Below are 26,783 nucleotides of genomic sequence, written 5' to 3' on the forward strand. Positions count from 1 at the left end.
CGGGGAGGTACTTCACACCCTGCACGGCGAGCCCAGGGATGAACGCATCCTCCTCAGCGCTGGGTACCGGCGGGGGTTTAGAGCTGTTGCTAGTAACAAAGTCTTCCTCCAGGCCATGTAGCAGACATGCACTTTACACTGCTGTTTATTACAGTACACTCTGTTGACAGCCAGTCACAAACATGAGATGTTTAAAACAGAGAAAATAATTGCAGAAAAATCCATTTCTAAAAATTATGCAGGTGTTAATTCTTCCAGAAATTGTTCACCTGCAAACAAATCTTTAAAAAGAGAAACTGTTGTGCTTTGCTGCTGTGAAAATATTAATGCTAATTATAAAATATCAGGACTAAACCCTATATTCAGTCCAAATGCAAAAAAAGCTCCAAGTCATTCAATTACTTTGTAAAAACCCCCCACTTTTAAATTTGATCCCAATAAATCCAGAAAATGTGCAAATTTTATCAGAATGCAATGTTTCAACTAAACACAAGTTTAAACTGCATTGAGAAAGCCACTAAATACATTCAGGTTTAAAATGAAGTAATAGAGATTTGGGTGATTAGGTTTTCCCTTGTCTTTCTAGACTGTAAAAGACTTGTGCAATCTTTCATAGCAGACCAGAAGGAAAAGGAAATAATCTTTGGTATTCTTAGTTTTAGGGAAAGTTTAACCTTTTGTCACTCCATCCTTCATATTAATATAATATTTTCCATGAAAGTATTTTTACTAATTATTAATGCTAGAAAGGTACATGAAAAAAATGTTGGTTTTTTTTTTTTTTTTTTTTAAACATGGAATTGATCTATAAAATTGCTACTGTTACATTTTGGCAGATGGGTCATTTATGTGCTGTGTTTGATTACTCTCTCTAGTAAACAATTCATCTGGGAAAGTCAACCATTAATTTGTTACTAGTGAACAAGCCTATCCTAATTTTGGCACACCTGACACTCAGTTACTGTGATGATTTCACAAGAATCTGAATTAAGAGTTTCACTATTGTAAGTTAAATTTGGGAATTTTATAATAGAAATGAAAAATGAGAGCCTACTTCTCTTCCTGTTTACTAATCACATCACCAGATACTGAGAAAAAAAATCCCAGTATCACAACGATTTCCCCAGCCAGATTAAGGTGTTAATCCTGCAAGTCTACACTCATAAATATAATCATGACTTTGGGCCTATTCAGGCAATTATTAATTGCAAAAAAAAAAAAAAAAAAAAGGTGTTTAACATAATTCTCCAAGGTAACATTGAAGCATAACAAGCAATAATGTGAATCACAGTACTGAGTGACTTACAGTTTAATTTTACCTTATCAAAGGACAACTAAATATGTGCTTATCTGATAAAACAATTTCAGTCAAGTTCTTGTTACAAGAAGTCTTAATTCTTAAATTCTTAGCATATCTACTGAATAAAAAAATCAAATGTATGCAAAAACAGTGATCCATTGAATTCTCATACATTAAGACTGTACTTTAAAGTGGGAATACAGATGCCGAAGAAAATCTTCCTTAGATGTTATAGATGGTGGAAAAACTTCTCGACAGAATTCACATATTCCACACTGATTCAGTTCAGAGTCTGTATAAGCTTGTGCCAGCAAATCATTGTCTCGAGGCTGCCAAATGAGCTAAAAGAAACAGAAAATGATTATTGTTGTGGTTTACAATGTGTTTTACATTATGCTGTGGTTTTTATTTATATAAAAAACTACCTGCCTCCTTAAGCTAGGTGTCCTTTACACCTGCTTGGTCAGAGACATTAGCTAGAGAGTTCTCATTTAAGAAAAGCCAGATAAGACTTTGATTTTTAAAAGTTCTACACGCATACTATCCTTGCAAACACTTAAAACGCCTTGGTATCTATTCATGATAAATGCTGCTATAAGCAAAAGTTTGTAATATCAGCCTGACACATATTAAGGCTTTTCTTTAACTTTGCATTTCAGTATTTTACTGTAGGAGCCATAGTACATAATAGCCATTTAACATAAACGAGAAAACATTTTTACCTTAGAATAAAATGTTTCTTGTTTAGAGTTAATATAGCCTTTTAGTATAAATGTGTCTCAAATAATCTGCATTGGGATTCCTTCTGCCATGACAGCATGAAACTCAATTGGACTATCTGAATATCTATCCATGCACTCAGGCAATTCTGTAAACTATGCTAAATTTGGCTCAGCAGTTTTACTGCTTTTGATCCGTGAGATAGTTAGTTTAAAGCCAGCAAGTCTGTTTACCTGACACTGGAGTTCAAGGGATTCAGCCTGATACGTACTTACAAGTCCAAGTGTACACTAATTATTTAGCATCATAACAACTAGGAATCGAAAAGTCTTCTATCAGTTTTAAAACAAAAGCTAAAAATTAAGCTTCATTATTTTAATATTAGCAACACAAGATAAAATACATAGTTATGTTATATGGCCAGGACGATTAGGCTTTGAGTAAACTGAACACTAAACACATACTGATGTGACTGCAAAGTAGACAGAATGGCAGCAAGCTGGTATGAGCTCTATGTGGGGATGGAACCTAGAAGAGGAGAGTGCCCTACAGTTTTTTTGGCTCAGTTTTCTTCTCTCTTGCTTCGCTCACACATGGAAAGGCAAGCAAGAATACTTTAAAAAGTAGATTATTTAGAAGTTTCACATTTCTTGCTATCAATACTTATCCAAGAGTTTTAATTGTCATCTCTTATTCAATTTAATCATGCCAAATAGTTAGAACCTATTGTTTATTCCTCCCATGGTAACCCACTGTACGACTAACCTGGCTTTCACAGTAGTTAAACCTTCTTTTAAACCAGCTAAACTTCTTGGAGTCAATTTCCTGTCTATTCCCTATTTAAATAGTGTTTAGCTTATCAGATAGCAATAGCAGATTTACTGTCTTTCATTATGGTCAGCAATCCATATAATTAAATTGACTAATTAGTAATTAAGTGCAATCACACCACTTTTTTCAGCTCAAGGAGTCTACTTATTGTATGTCACTGGTGTAAATTGCATATTATATCTATCTAGACACTGACACACTTAAACATCCTTACAGACATGTGTTCAGACTTCCTTGTTTCTAATATCTTATGATGTAAATCACCATTTGAAAAAAGATAAAATACTATTGTAAAAACCCTAAAAAGGACATAGTAAGATTTCTCATCTTGGAAGCACAAGAAGGGGAGGTACTTATCCAGCAACCCACTGAGGCAGGCACTTAACTTCCACATCTTTCTTTGAGTGTTAAGCATGTGCATATTAAGCTTTTCAGAACAGGCATATATTTAAGCAGATATTCAATTTTAAAAAAATTAATATCCTTGGTGGAAACAACCCCCTCAAACTGTGAATACCAATAAACACATGCATCTATATGCAAGTCTCACTTAAATGTAGTCTGTAAAATCCTAGGTCCGCTAATATCCATGTTTATTTTAATCTGCTGCTCTTTTCAGTCACATGTTTTTTTAAAAAGTTACATCCTAAGAAAACAGTACTGAGTTTTCACATTTAGTATCCACATAGAAGGAAAGAGCTAAATTTATTACAGCAACTGAGAGCAGTTCCAAGAACCTACTGTTGCCAAAACTATCGCATTTATGGGGTTTTCCATTTTATAAGTTAACATATGTAGTAAATACTCAAAAGTTTTATCTACACTAGGAAAAAAAGATCAGGTATATAATTCCTGTTGGAGCGCCACCAGTGGCATGGATGATGGAAGCCATAAGCAGTGTAACTGCCTCTTAGAAAGGTGGTAAAAATACTAAGAATGAGTTTATGCATAAATTTTGATAAGGTTAATACAATTGAAAGGGCATGTATGCAAGTAACTTTAAAAAAAAATCTGTATTTTAATCTACATAAATATTATCTGTGCATCAAATATTTAGCACCATTAACAGACACAAAAACCTCTAAAGCTGAGTTCAATTCACTTGTAAAAGCACTTAAAAACCTCTTTTGAAGGCAGCTGTGTACAGGTGATGGATGCTTAAAAATATTGATAAACACAGATGCATATTTAATGGACTCTAAGATTGGCTTGTTTCAAACAAGATTCTGAATAAGATATAACATTTTAATCAATGTCCTGTATGTTCTACAGTGCTATTGTAGATGAGACTTAAAAATACTGAAACAGGTCACCATTGTGTTTCTTTTCTCCAAGTGTTAGCATTATTACATTTTCTCCAGAAAGTAGATCATCTACATTTTAAATAATAGCTCCAAATTAATCTCCTTATTTTGCAGAAATACCAATGATCAAACCAAAAGTTTACTGCTATTGAACTAAAATTCTTCTCTACTTTTTAAGCTGCGTATTCCCCTATCAATTTATAATCACATACCAGCTGTTTCACTTGCTGTAATATACAATGCAGGGTGCCATCTATTGAAAAATGAATACACAGACTAACTAGCAGAAGAACAAGCTGGAGAGGGAATACAGAAAAAGAGGATAGTAACAAGCAATAGACTGAATGCTTCACAGCTCCACAGGAATTCTACCAGTGATAAAATAAATGGTTTAATTTGTTTAACTCAGTCACAACTTTAACTGCAGATCCAAAGAAAAATAATGCATAATAAAAACTGTGGTTAGTGAGTTGGGATAGAATTGAGATCTTCATTACAAATAGATATTTAAAATACATTGTGAAAAATTAGGCTTATAGTTTAAAAAACAATGACGAAGAACAGCAGACTTTCTACACTTAAACTTTTGATGCAAAACTAGTTTGCAATAGAAAAATTAAACTAGACTGGGTACATTTTAGAAGAAGAAAACATCAAAGCTATCATGTCCTACAAACACTTTCCAAATGCTCGTTTTGCATGTCATGCAGCGGTCAAATTGGGAGGTAAAGCTCTTCTGCCACATGTACCTTGTCGTTAGCAAAGAACACAAAAACATATAAATGTAAATAGAAAAAAAAAAGCCAAATCCACCCTCACAGAATTCCCAAATATCACTATTTGCTTATTCTTGAAAAGCAGTGCTCTCAACAAGGTGTGAGAAAACCCACAAAAACATAAAAAAACAGTCTATAAAGGTCGATAATAATTTTGCTAGCAGTTTGAGACAGGATGTTACACAAAAGAAGCAAAGTATTCAGAGATGTGATTATCAGAACCCAATGAAAAGTTTTCCTGCATTACAGGCCCAGTTGCTGTAAAGTAGCTATAACTGAAATTCAAGCCCAAAGTACCTATATAAACCTAAAATAAAGTATTTTTGTGACCTTCCCTTCATTTGAAAAAAATATGCTTTCCTCCTTGACTGCTTTAACTGTGAAGTTAAAGTTTTCTTAAAAGGGAGGAATAGGATGCTGTTTATACTTCAGATCGAGATAAAAAGTGGATGATTTTTCCACAGTCAAGTATTTATCTGCTCAGCTTTTTAATTAGCCCATTTGCCATATTCTCTGCTGTACATTAAAAAAAATTAAAACAATTATGTGCTCTATTTGACTGAGATCAAGGGTGGGAAAAAAGCAATCTAGGGGGCAAGTTATGATTAATGACAGCTTTGAAATATATGTAGAAGCAATTAATATCTAAATGAACTTAAATTTGTCCAAGCATATCCAGGGCTTACATCTGCTTAAATTCCTGCCCTTTCACTGGAAAAGTGCCTTGTACACATGCCTCAGTATTAGGAAGAAGAACTGACAGGAGCTATTGTCTTAAAAAAAGACTGATGAGATACCTCATAGAATATATTAATCCTGTCTCAAAGATCTTTGCAAAGTGGCTGTCTGAATCATTATTATTTTTTTTTAATGTACAGTATTTATAGAAAGATACCTGATGAGGACCTCTGACAGTTGTCCCAGCAGCTTCTAAAGAAGAAAAAACTATTTCAGGTACACCCTGGTTTGTGAGCTCAGGTTCAAATGTGAAACCAGTGCCTGTTGTTTTTAAGCAGGTTTTGTCATGGGTATTTTCTAAGGGCATGTTTGCATGATTTGGGGGGTTTGTTTTGTCAACAGCAGTTAAGCTTTGTAAAGCTGAGGTCATGAGATCAACTCCATGAACTTCAAATGAGTTAGGTTCCAATTTACTGAGGTTAACAGCATGATCTCTGTGTTCCAGGTTAAAATGATGATCTTGAAGCATGTTTTCAGCTACACCAGTACAAGGAACTGTTGGTTTTTCCTGAGTGCTCTGCAAGAAAGCAGAGTCATTGTCTGTAGGTGGAAACTTGACATTAAATTTAGAAAGTGATTCTACAGAGTTGTTGTCCTCATCTTGGCCCACTCCTCTTGGTGTGATAGATGTGATGCATGATGCACCTCTATTTATATCCTTTGTAACCCGAGGCTTAAAAAGCTCTTCTGCTTGTTCATCAGTTTTATCAGTACACTGTATCGGCATGGAAAACTGTATTTCTGTGAAGAAAGAATGAAGAAAACATTAAATAGTCCACTGAAGTACAGTTATGAAAGGTGTGGTCTTAGGGCATTTTTCCTGAGAGGTTTTTAATCTTCCTTCTTGGCTTTTTAGCCTTTTATTTTTTTTCTCTTTGAAATCAGTTTAAGGCATAGTTCTTTTTCACAAACATTAGCTCTGACACAAAAACAGTCTGAACAGAAATAAAAGGAAATCATTCTGTTATAATTCTATTTCCCTTTGATTTATGGCTATAAACATTTTCATTTTACTGAAAATTATGTTGTCCCATACTCTTAACACATACTTGCGTATATTTACTGAAGTGTTCTGGCAGAAATAGAAGCTGGAACCAAAGCCATTTCACACAGTGCCAAGAACATTGTAGGCACCATGAGCACAATTTTAGAAGGTATTCAGGTACCAAACTCCCATTGTCTTCCAAATCAGATAAATATCTAAACTGAATAACTATGTGTAAGAGAGACCATATTTTCCCTTTATTTTGAGAATTCCCCCTTCATTTTCAGCACTTTATTAACAAAAATGGTAATAATATACATGGTTACTCCTAATCAGGTGAGAGAATCACTTCAGTACACATTTACTGTACAGCAGCCTTCTGACAGCACTCAGATATAGTAATGTGGGCCACAGAAGTAACAGAAATGAAACAGATTAAATCTGTACCATGTATAGCTTTTTGCACAGTTGAGTTTGGCACTTATTTAAGGAAAACAAATCCATTCTGAAATAAGTTGCCAAGCACTCATCCCCCAAAATTCCCACCCCCAAAAATAAAGCTCAATATACAATTAACAATACAGTTCAGACATAGCAATTTGAAGCCACAAGCTACACATTAGCACTTCATGTAATAAAACTTCAGTAATGGCATAATCTAAATTAGAAGCAAGTGCTGAAATCAGTGTCTTTTGCTTCATCTGTGTAAGTTTGGCAGGTGTTTCTTGAAATCACTTTAGAGTCTGATTCTACTATTAAGAAAAGCTAGTAGGGAATACCCATAGTAGCTTACATTATATTAAATGTAAGCATTAGCAGCACTGGACATTCAGGATCTCTTCCAGTTGCAACAAAAATCAAGTCTTTATTTTGTTTTCGGGAAGCGCTGGATTAAGCTCTTGTGCCATATAACAAAGCAGTATTCAAAAGCCTGCACAAGGAAGTCTGCAAAATAAGTCCTCTGACTCTCCTCAGTCCGGCAGTTTTCCTCTAACAGATATGGGGCTAGAGACATTCATAACAGATATCTTTTGAACTGACAGCTAAATTAAAAGCAAGCAAGTGCTGTCATTCACACAGTATGATGGGATATCACATATAGAAAGTGCCTGCCTCTCACTCCAAGGGACAAAACAATTACAAGAGCCATTGATGTGATGACTGTCTTTCATAGCATGTGATTTGGAGCATTCCTCATAGAATGCCAAAACTGGCGGTGCGTTTTCTTGGTGAAATACTGAGCACCATGTGAACAGACTTGAAAAAGGCAGATGGTAAACAGTGGAAGTAATTCTATGTATGTGTAATTTACAGTATTTTCAAATACAAAGCAAAGCTTTCAAACAGTTGAATCACAATAAGAGCTTAAGTATGGTATTACCAGTTTCAGGTTCTGGCTTTATCTTAAATTTACTCAGTTGGTCTGTTTGTTCTCTGGCTAGCATACATATTCGATGACACTCTTCTTTCATGTCCTGGAAAATAGTCTCTAGATTCTCCCTGGAAGATCAAAATTGTAAATTACAGAGTCAACCAATTCAGCTTCTTGTGACCTTTAATTTAGTCACACCCACAAACTAGAGAAAAACAGTAGTGTAAGCTACTTTTCTTGGATACCTTGTTCCTCAACATATGTATACATATTTTTGTTTTCCTCAGTAAAAGCAAGCAGAAATGGGAAAAGAAAATGTTGTCAAAGAGCTCTTTAGTCACATCATACACACATACATTTGAGCTTACGGCCCGACCCTGCAAGGACCCACCAAACAAATCCAGATGTTACATTTTTTTCAGTTCCCTCTGGTATTTTGAGAAACAGCTTATCTTTCACAAGGGTACTGTTTCCATCTCATTCTAGGGAAAATAAGATGCTGCTTCTGTGAACATTAATTGTTTTCCATTGTTTTCTGTGCACTTCAGACTTTGTAGGAGAAGGAACACACAAACATTTGTTACTGCTCTTCTCTTTCTCTGTCTACCTGACACTGGAGAGGGGTTCGTGAACTCATTCCTTCTCTGTTTTATACAATATCGAATGACTTTTCCTTTTATTTTGTGGGGTTTTTAAAATTATATCTTTTTCAGAGTATCATATGAACATCTGATATTTAGTTATCTGCACTGAGAATGGTACAAATAGTTCTTCATGCTGGTATGAGGTTTTTTTTGCCCAAAGGCACTATGTTATTCAGTTATTGATGCATCCATAAAATTCCGTTATGAAATTTTAATAAACTCGCTGAGTAATTTTTATTTTTAAGCACAATATAACACATTTTATAAAATTAACTTCAAGGATTAAAAAGTGAAGTTGGTGACAAACTGGATTTGTGCTCTGTTTTGCATCTGTGTAACAAAAGAGCTCAAAAGCAATTTTTCTTTAATCCAGTGAATTGTTTTCCTTTTTATTGCTTATTCATATAGCAATCAGGAGTGTCACAAGCTGTGTTCCTATTTTTGCTGTGCTTGTCTTTTTGAGGACACAAATGTCTATTTGTATCTCATTTGAAAAAAAATCTACAGAAGGAGTTAAAAGTTGCTACTGTTAATACATTCTGATAATTTTTCAGGTGTTTTGATAAATAAGAAATTAAGAAAAAAGATTCTTAACACAAGTTTCTAATCAGAGCTTTCAAGTATACATATGATTAGATGAATTAATCTTAATTTCCTAGACATTTATGATACTATGAGCTTACTAGTATAAGATTACCAGTAATCTTACCGGTCACATACCTCCTTCCAAGAAAACAGTAAAGTAAGAGAGCTATTTGAGAGGAGGGAGACAGAAAACAGGTAAAGCTTTTTCATGTTTTAGATATAAACCAGTAAAGACAAAAATGTCTTTTCTCTTATCTTTCTTATCATAAAGGAGTAGTGAGTCAGACTAAAGATCCATGTAATTCACCTAGCCTATGTCTGAGAACAGCCAAAAGCAGATGCCTAGGCAAGAGTATAAGAAGACAGCAAGAGTTTATGATACTTCTCCTAATACTCTTCTAGTCTCACCTTAGAGAATCTTCTACCTGACCTCAGCAAAATTGTTAAAAGTAGTATTACTGCTTATCCTGTGAAAAATGGAAACCTAAGACTTTGGTCAATATTTTTTCCCAAAACACTGGCAGAAGAGGGAACACTTGCTTAGGAAATATACTGCTTTTGGTCCCTTGGTCATAGTAAGGGATGTTTGGCTTCAGCTTACAGAAAAACCTGGTTTCAAACTCTATCATTTAGGATGGATGAGACCAAGAATTATTTCTTCATGCTGACTATCAGACCTCCTCCTGGCAGTGCAGCAGGCTCCTCTGCTGTGCTGCCATCAGTTAATCCATTATGGTCGTACATTCCTGTCCTGAAGAGAGTTAACGCAATGGAGGTAATGCTTATCCAAAACCCAAAATTAACATCCACTGCTACTTCCCACTCCTGATTTTCTTCTTCCCAACTTATCGCTACATACTTGCAAAGCCCCAACTATGATTCCACACAGTTGCTGGCTTTATTACCTTCCCACACCATCTCTTTGATCACTGCTGCTCCCACCCCACCCCCATCCATTTTTTAAGGTACTGTGTAGAAAAGAGGGAAATAACTGGTTTTATTTAATAGCAGAAAAGACAATTAAAAGCAAATTTTAAAAATGGTGAAAAAGTATTTACCTTTCAGGCATAGGTGAAATACCAGAGATCCCTAGACATAATTCAGGCTTATCTGGAACAACTTTCTTATTTTTCACCTTGAAGTAAAATGTGAAAACATTGATCATAGGTTAGCATGCTAATTTTGCTCTTCACCCTGGTATGGATAAGATGTAATGGGATCCTTCATCCAGTCCTTTTGGAAGCTCTCAAAACATTCACCAAATGACAAAAGCAATTTTTTACTTTTTGTGTGAAATTGTTATTCTTTGTTTAACTCAGCAACTCAGTGTGGCATTCCTCTGCTCATACTCCCTTGAAAGGAAACTGATTCTACAAATATTGCTTGACTTCAATTCTGTTTCACTCACATATAAGGAAAGATTATGTAATGTGTATAAGCTTGTTAGTGAGTTATCCAGCTATTTTAGCTCTTAAAAAAAATTTATTAACTGAAATTCTCAACGAGCACATCACAAGCAAATATGTCAAGAGTTCTAGCAGGTTTTAAAATATGCTATTAACTTGGACTACCACCTTGTGGTTCACTCTAGTATTACACAGTTTTATATCTGCCAGGCATTAAGAAAAGTTTTTATAATAACCACTCATTAAGTTGCAGTTCCACTAGATCTGCATTACCAGATGGCCTGGGTAGTTCATACGTGCTCCTAAGCAGACCCAAAACTTGATCATATGTCTGCCAAATCAGCTGACTTCAATGACACATTGTTTATAATCACAGACCCATAGCCCAGGAGTTTGTCTTACCTTGCACTGAAGTGCAACTACAGCTCCTGTAGACACTTTTGAGCTGCCTTACCCTTAGCAACATGGGTTACAAATACTCGCCCCAGGAAGTTAAGCAATGCTTGGGAGGTCTAATAGTAACAAGTGATGTACTGCTGTGCTCCTACTCTTACCTACGTTCACTTTAAATTAGATAGCTAAAACACGTTTACATGGATGGATTCACACTGGTGACCACACTCTAGCTATCCCACAAGGACAGAACAGCACTCTGGATGCTATTCTATAACAAAAATAGGGTGGCATAAAAGTGAAAAAATCATCTCAATCTTGGTGAAAATTTCTAACTGAAAATTACAAAACAGAAATGCTGATCTGGAGCATATATATATTTTCACAAATACTAAAATTTTAATGACATAGCATAAAAATAATTAACACACAAACCAACCAATATATATTTAATAGTTTAGTGTTCCCCATGTGTTTTATATATTTTAACAATTTCCTAGCAATGTATATAATGCTATAATATAATGCTGAAATTTAAAATACTAAATTCTAAGTTTCTTACAATAATTAGTGTAAACATGTTTGAAAGAAGCAACAATTTACAATAGTTTGTTTTCTTGATTTTATCTCTATTTGGTTTCTTATCTTACCTCCCTTTTATATGCTGGCATCTGTATACCCTTTTGTCCTTCATTTAATTCTTTCAATTTGCTTTTCAGAGTTCTTATTTTATCTTCTTGTCTGGAAATAATAGATACAAGCTTCCTTTCCATTTGATTGTTTTTGTCCTCAAGTTGTTTCAACTTCATGCTCTCACCTTCTAACTGTTCCTAAAAATAATTTTAGAAATATCAGTACAATTAATAGAATTGAGGCTTGTGGAATATCACTGTTCAGCAGTCTGGAGTAAGCTAAATGCAGTTTTTGCAACATAAGTAAGGGCCAGTCTTATTTATTACATTATTAATTTTAAACTGGTAGTAAAGACCTTCTACCACTACACATTAATGTAACTCATCACAGATGATTATTCAAAACAACTGTATGTTCTGAATTTATGAAAGTCATATTAGTGTTTATAAAAAAGAAAGACACTCTCTGGCTTCACTTACTATATAATTTACATTAAAATTTCACGTACAATATATTGTATGTACAATATATAAAATAATATTTCATGATTTTCAATCAATCTTAAACAATTTTGAAGAAGGTGATATTCTGCAGCTACCTTAATTTTTGAGCAGACCCAAGAATAGAATAATAGAATCACAAATCACAGAATATCTCGAGTTGGAAGGAACCCATAAGGATCATAAAGTCCAAGTCCCTGCTCCTTGCAGGACTACCTAAAACTAAACCACATGACTAAGAGTGTTGTCCAGATGTTCCTTGAACTCTGACAGGCTTGGTGCTGTGACCAGTTCCCTGGGGAGCCTACTCCAGTGACCGACCACTCTCTCAGTGAAGAACCTTTTCCTAATGTCCAATATGAACTTTCCAAGACACAGCCTCATTCCATTTCCTTGTGTCTTATTGACGGTCACCAGATAGAGGAGATCAGCACCTCCCCCTCCGCTGTCCCCCTTGAGGAGGTTGTAGACTGCCATGAGGTCACCCCTCAGCCTTCCCTTCTCTTCTCCAAGCTGAACAAACCAAGTGAACTCAGCCGCTCCTTGTAAGTCTTGCCCTGCGACCTTTCACCATCTTGATCTTCCTCCTCTGGACACACCCTAATGGTCTGTCCTTCTTACATTGAGGTGCCCAAAACCACACAGTACTCAAGGTGGGACTGCACCAGTGCAGTGTAGAATGGGACAATCACCCACCTTGACCAGCTAGCTATGCTGTGCTTGATGCACGCCAGGACATGGTTGGCCCTTTTGGCTGCCAGGGCACACTGGTGACTCATATTCAACTTGCCATCAAACCAAACCCCCAGATCTCTTTCTGCGGGGCTGCCCTCCAGCCTCCTGTCTCCCAGTTCATATATATAACCAGGATTACATTGCAAATATTGCAATGATAAAGATTTGTGAAATAAAAAGCAGTGGCTGGCCCCACTTTAACTATCCATCTACTAATTAATGGAATTTTTATGTATGTGGGCTTTTTGGCAGAATGAAGAATATAGCTAACAATTTTTTTTTTAATATGCACAAAGATAATCCTTGGATAATTTTCAAGAAACAACCTATGGTTAAAAATGGTGTTTTATGAAAACCTTATAGTTGTCAGTTTATGAAATCTACAGAAACATCGATCTTGAACTGTATAAAGTGTCAGAAAAAGTGGCCTGAAGCCCTGTATCTGTCTCTGCAAGAGAAGTAATAGTCTGTAGACAGGTAGGGCAAGGTGAAGAGGAAAGAACCAAATAAGCGTTTTTTCAAGAACATTTGTTTTCTTTACAAATGGGACCTAAATAGGGCGAGGTCGTGCATTTGGAGATTAGATAGGTAGGCGCTACTCTACTAGACAATGACAGCCATGTAGGGATGGGTCCAGAGCCAGTCCACAGAGACACCGAGTGGTGAAGCACGGATGTGTGTATACGCAGCTGACACAACAGTTTAGCCTCAAAATGTTATACTTAGCTGGATAAAAAAAAAAAAAAACAACAAAAAACCTCAGAAAAACAGCTTTGAAGGCATTGGTTTTTTTTCTTTGGTTTCAGTTGTGACTTTAAATAGTAAACCTATGGTAAGAGCTTCAATGCAACTCCAAACTTGGGTGGTATCTCAGGGATCCAGATTAAGCCTCTTCTGCACAGTGGCTTCAAAACATTGTCTAAAAATGGGATGTTTATATCCTAGCAAAACTCCTGTCTCACCATCATCTGCAGATCTTACATATCCCCTTCTTTCAACCTTTGAACTGACAAGTTATTTCTGCTTTAGGTGTTGCTAACTTCTTTAATCTTAACCCTTCTTCCATGCTTTGCAATTCTGGGAGGTTGTGTGGGGAATACATGTATAGTCCTAAGACAGATCATGAAACACTATACCCTTCTAGTGTGGAATCTGTATACACCATGGTAGACAAAAATCCAGGGAAGCAGACAAAAACAAAAAAAACCAAACAGCAAAAGAGAAAAACAGGAGATTTTTTGATATATATAGTTCTGGAAAAAACCAAGAAGACTGAAGATTTCAGGCTAAAGAACTTGTACAACATCTTCTACAACTGATTCTACAGCAGCTAGATTTAATTTTCTCAAATGACACAAGAACACACTACAAGGCACACAAAGTTTAAAGCAAGTTAAGGAAGTACCTGATGAATGAGAAAAGACAATCCTACCAAATGATGTGGGAAAAAAAATAACAATTAATGTTAAAAGGAGATGGAGACATGCATAGAAGTATTCTTAATAGATCTGAAAATACTTTGAAGAAAGTCATAGCAGGGCCAGATGCTGTACATAATTTTAGAACTATATACCTTTTCCATGTCCTTTAAAGACCACAAAGTCACAGTAGCTATAGTAAGGGGAACTGTTTTTTTCCATTCCAGGAATGGGAAGGCAGTGATATTCTACGGTGTGGGTTGACAGACCCCAAGCTACAACAAAACCATTATTTGGTCACAGGGCTCCCAAACATTCCATGGTCAAATTGCATTTCCCATTTAAAAGGCCAATGGGATGCAGCTTCTCCTGTATTTTCCTTTGAAATGAATTTGCCGGAAATCCAAAGACCTAGGAAAAAGCTTATGTTCAAGCACAACACTCGCCCTTGAAGAACAACTCCACCTTGAGGACAGTAAAGTAACTCTTTCACTGAGCCTGTGATACATCATTGATGGGCACACACATAATTTATCTGTCTGGGACTATTACAGCTCCAAATAACATGTGGGCTTTCAAAAGCTTTCAGATAACCGGGAGCACTGTGGTAATGGCCAGTAGTTCTCTTCCATTTCTGCTACGTCCTCCTGCAGGAAGTGGGGAGAAGATTTAAGCAAGCAATGAGAAAAGCCATGTGGGAACCAATGTGAAAAGAGCCATTCAACACATTGCAATGAAGATATATCAGTACATACAGTACTCTGTAAATCATGATTCTTGTGTACCATCGGGATATCAGACCAGGAAAAACACTGGAGAAATGATTACACCTTTTGGGATCTTTCAATAACACAGCCCTTCATAGCCTGATGATCTTACAGTTTCTAATACTGACTGAGTTTGGCTGTTTGCAACAATGTGGTAACATTTATAAACTGAATGAAGTTTATAAAGCTAATGCCATGACAAGTATGTTACACAGGTCATACCTGCTCAGTTAAGCACTTGGCCACACAATGGATCTTTTAAGCATGCTGGTATTAGCAGCCAGCAAAGAGGTTTTATCTGTATTATGAACAGATTAACATATTTTCTTTTGGAGAAGCTTTATAGGATCAGAGGATAATTCAAGCTGGAAGGGACCTCAAGGGTTCTGTAGCAGGATCAGTTATGATGTCTGATCAGGTTACTCAGTTTGGTCTTGAATTCCCCAAGGGTGGAACGGTGCCTGGCTTCCTCATGCCCTTTTTTTTTTTTTTTTTTTTAACATGGCACATTTTTTTGGTTTTACTTTTATTTAATTTATTCAAAAAGACAGAGAAGTGGGAACCCTTAGGTTAACTTTATGTGGTCCTGATGATTCACTTCTGTTAATTTTCCCCAACTTGTTCCATATGTTCATTCCATGCAGTTTACCTTTTTATGCATCATACAACAAAAGTTATACATTTAAAAAGTACAAAAACTGGAGCTGCCATAAAAGCATATAAAGCATTTATGACAATACAATTAACTTTCCATAATTTTCATCCAGAAGTTGGGGTTCTATGGTTCTCCTCCCCTGAGTTTATTCAGTAAAATGAGGACTTGTGTACAGAGACTGCTGTGTATCTCCGCCCATAGCCAGCCCATGAATGGCATGGCCAAGGCACAGCCAGAGCTAATGGAAGCATGCATACCTCTGCTGTGCCGTCTGGACATCTTTGTATCACTCTTGACAGGTTAGTGGAAGCTTACTAGGCACAACAGCAAACATTAGGGTCCTCCTGGCATTTGTTCCCAAAGCTTATAATCCCTATGAAATCAGGACAGCGGTACAGAGATATCCACATGCCTCTGCAGAAGCCATCCTTGGTCCAGTCAAACATGTTTTCCTCAAAAGCTCCACGCTTTCAACACTTACAAGTAGAGCTACTACATTCCCAGTAACAGGAACATAGAGTAGTCTGGGTCAACCCGACTTTGCATGGGTTTAGATCTATACTGATCCCCTCTGAAAAGACCTAATTTGTATAGCACTGTGCGTGGGTTTAAATGCAGACAGACTGTACAGCTGATGGAGTTATATTGGAAATCTGTTCATGGCACAGATGAAGCAAAATCCAGAGGAACTACCTATTACTGAGAGGTAACTGCAATAAATGACTACACAAAAAAATGCACATAAAGACAAATAACTTATATTCCATTAAGATATGGATTGTATTGCCCATAATATTCTGTGTAGATCACATAATTTCTCAGTGTTTCCCCATATGAGAAGAGCAGATAACACACCTTCCTTTCTCCTCAAGAAAGGAAGTGAACAATGGATAGTTCACTTTCCACTCCATCACTTTTTGAGTGCAGATTCGCTATTTCTTGCAAAAATACACACACTGGTTGCAATGTGAAAAGCTCTTGTGAGAAAAAGAGAAAACCCCTTCTAGACCACTGGTTTTGGCAGGTTAAGAAATAAATAAGCAAGTAAGTTCCTACTTCTGATCAAAACAATTCTAGGGGGTTGATGGCTAGTGATTGCACTAGGAAGGATCAAAGACAGATGCTTAGTTCAGGTGGCATTATAGTGGGGGTCTGCTACAGGCCACCTGACCAGGAGGACCAAGTACGTGAGGCCCTCACGCTCACAAGCCCTGGTCCTCATGGGGGATTTCAACCATCCTGATATCTGTTGGACGGACAACACAGCAAGGCATAAGTAAGCCAGGAGGTTCCTGGAGTGCACTGACACTAACTTCCCTCTCCAAGTGACAGAGGAGCCAACCAGGAGAGGGGCTATGCTGGACCTTGTTCTCACCAACAAGGAAGGGCTGGTGAGAGCTCAAGGGCAGCCTGGGATGCAGTGACCATGAGATGGTGGAGTTCAAGATCCTTAGGGTGGTGAGGAGGGCGCACAGCAAACTCACTACCCTGGACTTCAGAAGAGCAGACTTTGGCCTCTTCAGGGATCTGCTTGGTAGAGTCTCATGGGATAAAGCCCTGGATGGAAGAGGGGCCCAAGAAAGCTGGCTAATATTCAAGGATCACTTCCTCCAAGCTCAGGAGTGATCCATTCCAACAAAGAGGAAGCCAGGCAAAAATGCCAGGAGACCTGCATGGATAAACAAGGAACTCCTGAACAAACTCGAACAAAAAAAGGAAGCATACGGAGGGTGGAAGCAAGGACAGGTAGCCTGGGGGGAATACAGAGAAGCTGTCCAAGCAGTCAGAGATGAGGTTAGGAAAGCTAAGTCCCTGATAGAAGTGAATCTGGCCAGGGACATCAAGGGCAACAAGAAAAGCTTCTATAGGTACACTGTTGATAAAAGGAAGACCAGGGAAAATGTGGGCCCTCTCCAGAAGGAAACAGGAGACCTGGTTACCCAGAATATGGAGAAGGCTGAGGTACGCAATGATTTTTTTGCCTGTCTTCATTGGCAAGTGTTCAAGCCATGCTGCCCAAGTTGCAGAAGGGAAAGGCAGGGACTGGGAGAATGAAGAACCACCTGCTGTAGAAGATCAGGTTTGAGACCATCTAAAGAACCTGAAGATGCACAAGTCCATGGGACCTGATGAGATGCATCAACAGGTCCTGAGGGAACTGACAGATGAAGTTGCTAAGCCACTATCACAGAATCACAGAATCCATCACATTTGAGAAGTCATGGCAGTCTGGTGAAGCTCCTGCTGACTGGAAAAGGGAACATAACCCCATTTTTATAAAGGGAAATAAGGAAGACCTGTGAAACTACAGACCAGTCAGTCTCACCTCTGTGCCTGGCAAGATCATGGAGCAGATCCTCCTGGAAACTATGCTAAGGCAGATGGAAAATGAAGAGGTGATTGGTGACAGCCACAATGGCTTCATTAAGGGCAAATTGTGCCTGACAAATTTGTTGGCCTTCTACGACAGGGTCACAGTATTGGTGGATAAGGGAAGAGCAACTGACATAATCTACCTGGACTTGTGCAAAGCCTTTGACACAATCCCACACAACATCCTTGTTTCTAAAGTGGAGAGACATGGATTTGATGGAAGGACCACTTGGTGGATAAGGAACTGTCTGGGTGGTCAGTGGCTCGAAGTCCAAGTGGAGACTGGTGATGAGTGGTGTTCCACAGGTGGCCATATTGGGACCAGTGCTGTTTAACATCTTTGTTGGCGACATGGACAGTGGGATGGAGTGCACCCCCAGCAAGTTTGCCAATGACACCAAGCTGTGTGGTATGGCTGACATGCTGGAGGGAAGGGATGCCATCCAGAAGGACTTTGACAGGCTTGAGAGGTGGGCCAATGCAAACCTCATGAAATTTAACAAGGCCAAGTGCAAGGTCCAGCACCTGGCTCAAGGCAATCCCAAGCACAAACACAGGCTGGGCAAAGAATGGATTGAGAACAGCCCTGAGGACAAGGACTTGGGGGTGTTGGTGGAAGAGAAGCTGAATATGGCCTGGCAATGTGCACTTGCAGCCCAGGAAGCCAATCATGTCCTGGGCTGCATCAAAAGAAGTGTGACCAGCAGGTCAAGGGAGGTGATTCTCCCCCTCTCCTCTGCTCTCATGAGACCCCACCTGGAGTACTGTGTTCAGCTGTGGGGCCCCCAACATAAGAAAGACATGGACCTGTTGGAGCAAGTCCAGAGGAGAGCCATGAAGATGGTCAGAGGGCTGGAGCACCTCCCCTATGAGGACAGGCTGAGAGAAATGGGGTTGTTCAGCCTGGAGAAGAGAAGGCTCCAGAGAGACCTTAGAGCAGCCTACCAGTACCTAAAGGGGGCTACAGGAGAGATGGGGAGGCACTCTTTATCAGGGAGTATGGTGACAGCGCGAGGGGTAACAGTTTTAAGCTGAAAGAGGGTAGATTTACATTAGATATTAGGAAGAAATTTTTCACTGTGAGGGTGGTGAGACACAGGAACAAGTTGCCTAGAGAAGTTGTGGATGCCCCATCCCTGGAGGTGTTCAAGGCCAGGCTGGATGGAGCTTTGAGCAACCTGGTCTAGTGGGAGGTGTCCATGCCCATGGCAGGGGGGGTGGAACTCGATGATCTCTGAGGTCCTTTCCAACCCAAACCGTTATATGATTCAGTGATTCTACGATTCACCTAAGTAGACCACAGTGGCAAAACACTCACGCACTTCAGGTGAGGATCTTGTATTAGAAGTGGAGTTCAAAGGCACCGGTAAAGATCTCACTTATCTCTTTAAGTTCTCATCACAGCGCAAATGTGATCTTATGTTAAACATACTACAGGCAACCATACCTTTAAGAGTTTTTCTCTTTGCTTTGCTATGTTCAGTTTTTCAGAGAGCTGGCTGAAAGGTAAGTTGGAGGTTTCAAGGTCTTCATGCATCAGAATGCAGGGATGCACATTACCTTAAAAAAAAAAAAAAAAAGCAGCTGATTGTCACTGCATTTTTCCCCGGCCAGCTTAAGTACAAGCAAAGTTAGAAGAAGCTAGGCTTATGTTAACTTCTTTATTTTCTTTGAACAAGCCTTCATATTCAACAAGCAAGAGAAGCCCAATTCAGTGCTTAGAAGCAATGCAAGACTAAACTAGCAATAAAGAATGTACATGTACTCTTAAAAATAAAAGCCAACCACTTTGCTAGTATTTATGAAAACCAAGAGTGTTAGGCTAGTGTGAATAAATATTTAATGAGCATGGCAGATTAACACATGGTTACTTTGACTCTTTTCTCTTATTTGTGTCATACAGTCAAACAGTGGAAAATTATCCATCAATGACTGTTTAATTTGAAAGAGAATTTCCTGCTTATAAAGCTTTGGTTATCCAATAAGATTAGCATTACAAGATGAAAAGACATCTAACATAAAAGACATATAATCATAGCACTCAGATCTAGAACAACCTATAAGCTTAAACTTATTCACAGATAATTGTAAAATTAGTATGTATAGCAATTTTGGTTTTAATTCTAGCAATTTATTTGAACCCGTATTTTCATAACTTTTATTGGCTTCAGTGTAAGGCAGTTCTACATCTAAAGAAAATCTCACCATTTCCTGAAGAGGATAAAGAGAGACCTCAGAAGCGTTGCATTTTATAAATAGATTTTGAAACTGCACATTTGTGTTAACTCTCACGTTCACAGAAAAGTATGATACTGCTTTGAGAGATGTATACTGTAAAAACTGAAGCAACAAAGTCAGAACTACTCATCAGTGCAACACAGCATAAAAAGAAATGTGCAAACTGGAGTACATACCTCTATTAGCATTCAGAGCAGCTAACTGTGATTTCAGTTTTGCAATAATGCTGTTTTGAAGCTCTATCTTTTCCTGCTGTTCACGTATTTGCTGCATGTAGTTTTCTGTCTGCAAATATAATTTAATTAGCCATAATCTTATTCTGTTTTGACTAGGGGTCTCCTATTTGGCATGTAAAAAGCAGCTCTGATTTTTAAAGATAATTGTAGTTGTGGACCTCTGTGTGAAAACTCAACTACAGTCACCATTGGCAAGTCCATATTTTTGAGACTGCACTCATTAGAAAAGGCATGATAGGAAATAAATCCTGATTTTCAGTAATGGTTTCAACGCTGGCAGTTGTAAAGGATAGGATAAATTTTAAGTTATGATTCTTCATTCATAGCCATAGAGCACATCAGGTTTAAAATAAGAATTTTAGTATTCTTCAGAATGCTGGTCAGTTTATCTATAGAAAGATGTTATTTTTCTTCCCCCATATTTCTAGCAAATAAATTATATAAAAATAGGCTTTCAAAAAGATAGATTTTAAATGTAAACCAACAACATTGCTTATTCCACACAACAGATATTTTGTAAATAACTTTAACTGCTTATGAACAGAGTTTTGCCTGTTCCTTTGAATCCAGTAGGCTTGTTTTTCTAACCTAGAAAATGGGGAGGGGAAAGCAAGCAAGCAGCCCCATTCTTCAGCTAGCTATACTCCATCTCATGCTATAAACAGGCCATACAGAGTCTAATAAGACTGCTCACATTTCACCAGTGCACAAATACTGTTAGACTGCCAGTTAACTGAATGAATGGTCAGGTGGCAGGAAGATGCTAATATTCAAAAACTATAATTTAATTAGCACATGCCTAATGTTGCAGTTACAGTAGTGCCAAAAACAAGCAAGAAAACTTGTGACGTCCCGCAAGGAAACTTACAGGAATGCACTGAATTTTTCTGAAATTAAGAATATGCCTATTACTGAACAGGTCATGACCTGGGACAAGACTAGGCATTGTTTTCACATCTATTCATGGTTTATCCATGCCGCTATCTAAATTTAAAATCTCAGTCACATTTAAATTCCACACCTCCCTACTGCCCATTGTGTTTGTCTGTAAAACAGGCAGGAAAAAAATCTACATGCAAAATTTATTTTAAAAGGCCAGGTAGTAGTTGCACTACGAGAGTTTATTAAAAAAAAAAAAAGTGATCAAAGAGCAGTACACTCCAGCAGCAGCTATAAGAGACCTCATGAAGCAGAAAAATCACTGAGAACCAAATTGAAAATGTACAACAGCAATGTCTTGTCAACACTTCTGTACAGAGCACAGACATGACAGCTAAAACAGACAGAAGAGAAGATGCTTTTGACAGCCAGTGTGCACAAATTATTCCTTGAGTCAGATGGCAGCAACAAGTTACCAACTAGAAGATCTGCATGACAACCAACCATCCATCTGTATCAAACACCATCTGGCCGAGATGACTCTGGCTTCTGTGTGCTTGACATGGCTCCCAGCTCCAGAGACTGGCAAAACAAGTGGCCTATTGGTAACTTAAGTAGTAAACTGTTAACAACAGAATGGTGGACAATCCAACAACGTGTGAAGGCCACACAATGAACAGAGGAAGTTACTAGAGTAAAGCACTGTACAAAGGTCATTCAAAAACCAGGAGTTTGGCTAAAAAACCTGAAAAACAACACAAACAAAAAAATCCCAACCAATTATACTATCAACTCTTTTTGAAAAAAATACTTTTGTTCTCTTTTGAAGTAATGAAATCCAACTACTGAAAGTTTGATTAGGACAAAGATTTGAACTGGTAGTAATCCTTTATGAAAGGCTTTTGTTTTAAATTTCTGAACCAGAGAAAATGCAGAGAGAAATCTTACAAACGTTTACTTCATTAAACACAGATCTCACACACTTCTCTGGTTTTCTTCCATAGACTTTACAAGGGCTATTTGACCTTACACTTGATGTCTTGTTTCTTGGGCAGAAGTTTATTTCATGTACCGTTAGGTGACCCTGGAGTATTATCTTGGCTGGTTTTTCTTGAAATAATTAATTGGTCATCATAAGAGACAAAATTAAAAAGATTCCCAAGCATTCTAAAATGTGTTGCCTTTTGTTAAGTTAGTTGCAATTTCAGCACAAAATGTATTAACATGCTACTTGTGCTTGTTAAGTACAGAAAATGCTACAGATTTGCACCAGTGCTCTTGCAACAGACTATGAATGGAGACGGACTGCACAGTGGATGACTGCAGACATGACTGACTTGATACCTGTTCTGCAGTGCCCTGGACAGTTTATTTTGCCATGCAAGGGGATAGCAAGATTGTGCTTAGATACCAGAATATTCTCTAGTAGACCTTTCCCTGCTCCCAATTCTACCTTTGCTTCCATAACTTGACACGAAATATGGTTCACCTGCCCCTGAACAAAGTCCCAGCCTACCAGTTCTGTGGAAGTACCAGAAAGTCCTGCAGCATCAAAAACATTGAAGCCTTTCTATAAAAGAGGTTCCATTGCTGGGCAGAATGTGCATGAAAGAATTAGTATTACAAAGCTCAAAACTGACAGCTTTGCAATACACTGGCATACATGATGAGAAGTCCTAGAAGAGTTTTGGCTGAAGTAATGTTTTCTGCAATGGACTAAGTAAAAATTCAAAGGTGCTCCTTACTGGTCATCATGCCTCCAGAATATTTCTGTTACTTCATAACTAAAGAATAATTCTACAGATGATTATTTTTTAAAAATCAATACTTATTCTAATAATTTTAAGGTAAGCTTGCTCTAAGTGTTTCAACACACAAACTCTCTTGTCCTAATAGCTTGCACAGTGCTCAACATGTAAGAGGCCTTGACCTTTACATCATTAAAGTAATTCATATGGCATATCTTCCTATTAACCCAAAAATGATTTAATTTAAGCTATTTACATTAATAATTTCAAAAGTAATTTTTTTAATAAAGCAAATTAAATTTCAAGAAGCACTTCATTAAAGCTATGTAAGTTTTATATACATATTTGCTGTTTACACTAAAAGATTTCATCAATCCTCCAAAACAGACAATACTTTTCTCACCTTCAAAATTACAAAAAAAATTAAAGGTTGAAAGCCTGAATCCCACCTACTACATTCATATATAGCGTAATGAGTTACTTCGCAGCGTACTGGCCTGGTTTCATAAAGGCAATTTCCAACTTTAACAGATGCACTGAAGTGCGCCTACCTAAAGTGAAACTGAAATCTACACGTACCACAACGCTCCATGGGAAGGATGGCTTTAAAGACACAATTCAGAACCCAACACATACTTTTTGCTGTAGTTCTTTCACAGCGTGGTCCCTATCCATGCATGCTTGTCGATAGGCTTCATAAGCTTTGTTAAGCTGCTCTCCAATGTTTTTGTCCATAATTCCCAATGTTGTTTCATCACTGAAAAGATGGTCAAGTTAACAGATCTGAAAAGTAATCAGAAAGAAAAAAGAGAGAATGCTAAGAAACAGAAATATGTAACTAAAAACATATACAACATGACTTGTATTAATATCAAATCAAGTAATATGTGCAGTATATTTCAGCATTAACTCACATAATAGTTTGAACTATAGCTCTGCTCACCCCAACATTTAATTTTCTGTCCAGAGATAGGTTTAAACAAAAGCCAAATAAAAGCAGGTTAACTCTGAATCAAATTCTGGATGTACAGAATATGTAAATGTATGCGTAGTCACAGTGTTTGAGGACTGGGGCTTATAATTGGTGCAGATCACCAGTTACCTGATTTTATGGCATTTCCAACAGTTTAACATTTACTCACTTGTGAAATAACAAATAGCATTAAAAACAAAACAGAACTCAGTTTTTCGCATTAAGCAATAAAAAGATAAAATCTCAATCACATTAGGTCACATGGACCTATCCTATTCAATGCCATATTTGAAAATGGCAACACAAGCAACACTACCAGGTAAATGAAAACATCTTCGATCTAAAAATCAGTAATACCAACCAGTAGGAACTAGCAATACTCAGACCTTTTTGCACAATACTATAAACTTTTTACACTTTATGAACAATTTCAGTTAACAGTTCTTGAAACTACAGCTCATTAACTTTTACAAATAAAACTATAACACTATTAATTGTCACAGACTTCAGTTTCAAGACAGAGTGAACTTTGCAAACACAGGGCCTTTGGTTCTACAGTAACATGACATGAATTTTAAGATCAATATGTATCATAATGTACAAACAGTAGAGGATAGGTTAGTGAAGACTCAAAAACACCCCCAAAAGCACCAGCATTAAGAAAAAAAAAAAATCAGTAATTCACATCTCCTCTCCTGATATTTCAAGCATGGTTACCCCACAGTACGCAGTACGGATAGCCATTATCATCTCTCACTATCTTCTGGCATTATGCGTAAACTACAGCTACTATTAAGGAAAGTAGTGCAGTCAGAAAAGGATGAGCCAAGCACGAAGGTTATGAGGATAACTTGTCTTGGACCCTTGTCAAAATTCTAAGGATTGCAGCTTGAAGCTTTTGCTCATGTTTTCTTGCTCTTGAATATCTTCCATATCATAGAGCCTGAATACAGAGACGTGGCTTGACTTTCCTAGAAGGTGCAACAGCTGCTGTATGGATGTCACACCTTTTTGTCCGGAAAACTTCATTTTAATGATGTGCGCATATTGCAAAAGCAATTGTATCTCAACTCCAGCATGGCTGGACTTCATTAGTGTCAAAATGAATTCTTTAACAGCTTGGAATCATTTAGGGATCCTCTGATGTAACAAGTATTACTGAAATCCAAGTTTTTAAGTTTTGTGTACAATGCCCATGTTGTTTCATATGAAAGGTTTTGGTTTTGTTTTTTTTTTCCTCCTCTAAACACTGGTTCAGTAGTTGATAAATCTCAGATCCATGCATATTGTCTCAAAGCATTGTTAGTAACACAGGCTACTTCATCCACTCCCTCCTGCAAAGAGTGTTCATTCTAATACCTGGGGCACATCTTTAAATAAATGGCTGGGCTTTTTTTCAGTTTCAAATGAAGGACTGTTTTATGTAGTTTAATGAATAAAATTGGATATTACAGCTGACTGCAGGGACAGGTACTAAACTGCAGACGAATGCTGTTATGGCTGAAAGTGATGGAAAGTATGTTCTCACATTCTTTAAAACCTTGCAGAGTTTGTACCGATGTTGATTTTGTACTTTTCTGGAATTCTCCAGAGACACTTGTAACGATTTACCTAGTAAATGGCAGTGTCCTGCACATATAAAAGGTAACTTCAAAAAATGAGTGCAATGGGATTTAAAAGACTGTTCAGCTTCTAATAGAGGGAATGGGGTTCAGCTCACAGTTCACAGAAAATGAAGGCATTAATTTCATTCATGCAAATTCAAATCTCAGTTTTTAAAATTATATTTAAAATTTATACCTAACTTCCAGCCTTTTACTTACTGATTGATTGAGACTGGGAGTATTAACAAAGAGTTCAGCTCTTGCCTGGAATGCTCGTACCAAAAGTAATTGATCCAACAGGCAGAACTGTCACTCTGCACCTGATTTTCTACTTGGTAAGGAAAAATAAGGAGAATGGTAGTTAAATTACTGGTAGCTCCCTAAAATACAGACTCAATGCAGTAAGAAAGGGACAATAAAAGTAATTACTAGTGACACTTTAAGATGGAAATGTAACTAGAAGAATTGGTCCTAAATTCCCCCATACCCTAGACACTAATTTTTGCCTCCACCTCAACCTTCCCCTTCTTCCAGCACAAGCAGTCTTACTGTAAACCATATCAGCAAGCCAATCCAGCTTAAAACTAAATGCTACAGGTATTTTTGCTGTGTTACTTTAATGCAGATCAGCTCCACAGACCGCTTCACATGGCATGATAACACAAGAAAGCCAGCACAGGAGCAGAAAACATCAGCAAAAGGCAGACAGAAGTCCTGTGTTCAAGGGCAGCATTGGCTTCGAAATTGTAACATGAAGTCACGGTTATGTAACAGTGATGTAAATCTGCACTGCCACAGAAAGGGATAGTCCTGCCTTCCCCCATCTCTGGCCATGTATTTTTGCCACCTACTTGTACCAGTATTAGCATTTCTATGCTACGCAGTTGAGTATGCCAAAGTAGCTCCCTATATCCTTAAAAAAGCAACAACCACTCCCCTAAAAAAACAACCCTAAGATTTTAACTGGAGA

At 37.5% G+C, this 26,783-nt stretch overlaps 1 protein-coding gene across 1 annotated transcript; it reads right to left on the reverse strand.

Moving 5' to 3' along the window:
* Positions 1 to 1,020: 1,020 nt before the first annotated feature.
* On the reverse strand, positions 1,021 to 24,019 carry TANK (TRAF family member-associated NFKB activator). Its single transcript, XM_010085794.1, has 8 exons — positions 23,873 to 24,019; positions 20,550 to 20,658; positions 19,583 to 19,695; positions 11,705 to 11,884; positions 10,314 to 10,390; positions 8,036 to 8,154; positions 5,827 to 6,410; positions 1,021 to 1,641 (listed from the first exon to the last, which is right to left on the reverse strand). The coding sequence occupies exons 1-8, from the start codon at positions 23,969 to 23,971 to the stop codon at positions 1,474 to 1,476; spliced, it is 1,449 nt and encodes a 482-aa protein (XP_010084096.1). The 5' UTR covers positions 23,972 to 24,019; the 3' UTR covers positions 1,021 to 1,473.
* Positions 24,020 to 26,783: the final 2,764 nt, after the last annotated feature.

The sequence above is a fragment of the Pterocles gutturalis genome, unplaced genomic scaffold (assembly GCF_000699245.1).
Source record: "Pterocles gutturalis isolate BGI_N339 unplaced genomic scaffold, ASM69924v1 scaffold25100, whole genome shotgun sequence".
NCBI lineage: Eukaryota > Metazoa > Chordata > Aves > Pterocliformes > Pteroclidae > Pterocles > Pterocles gutturalis.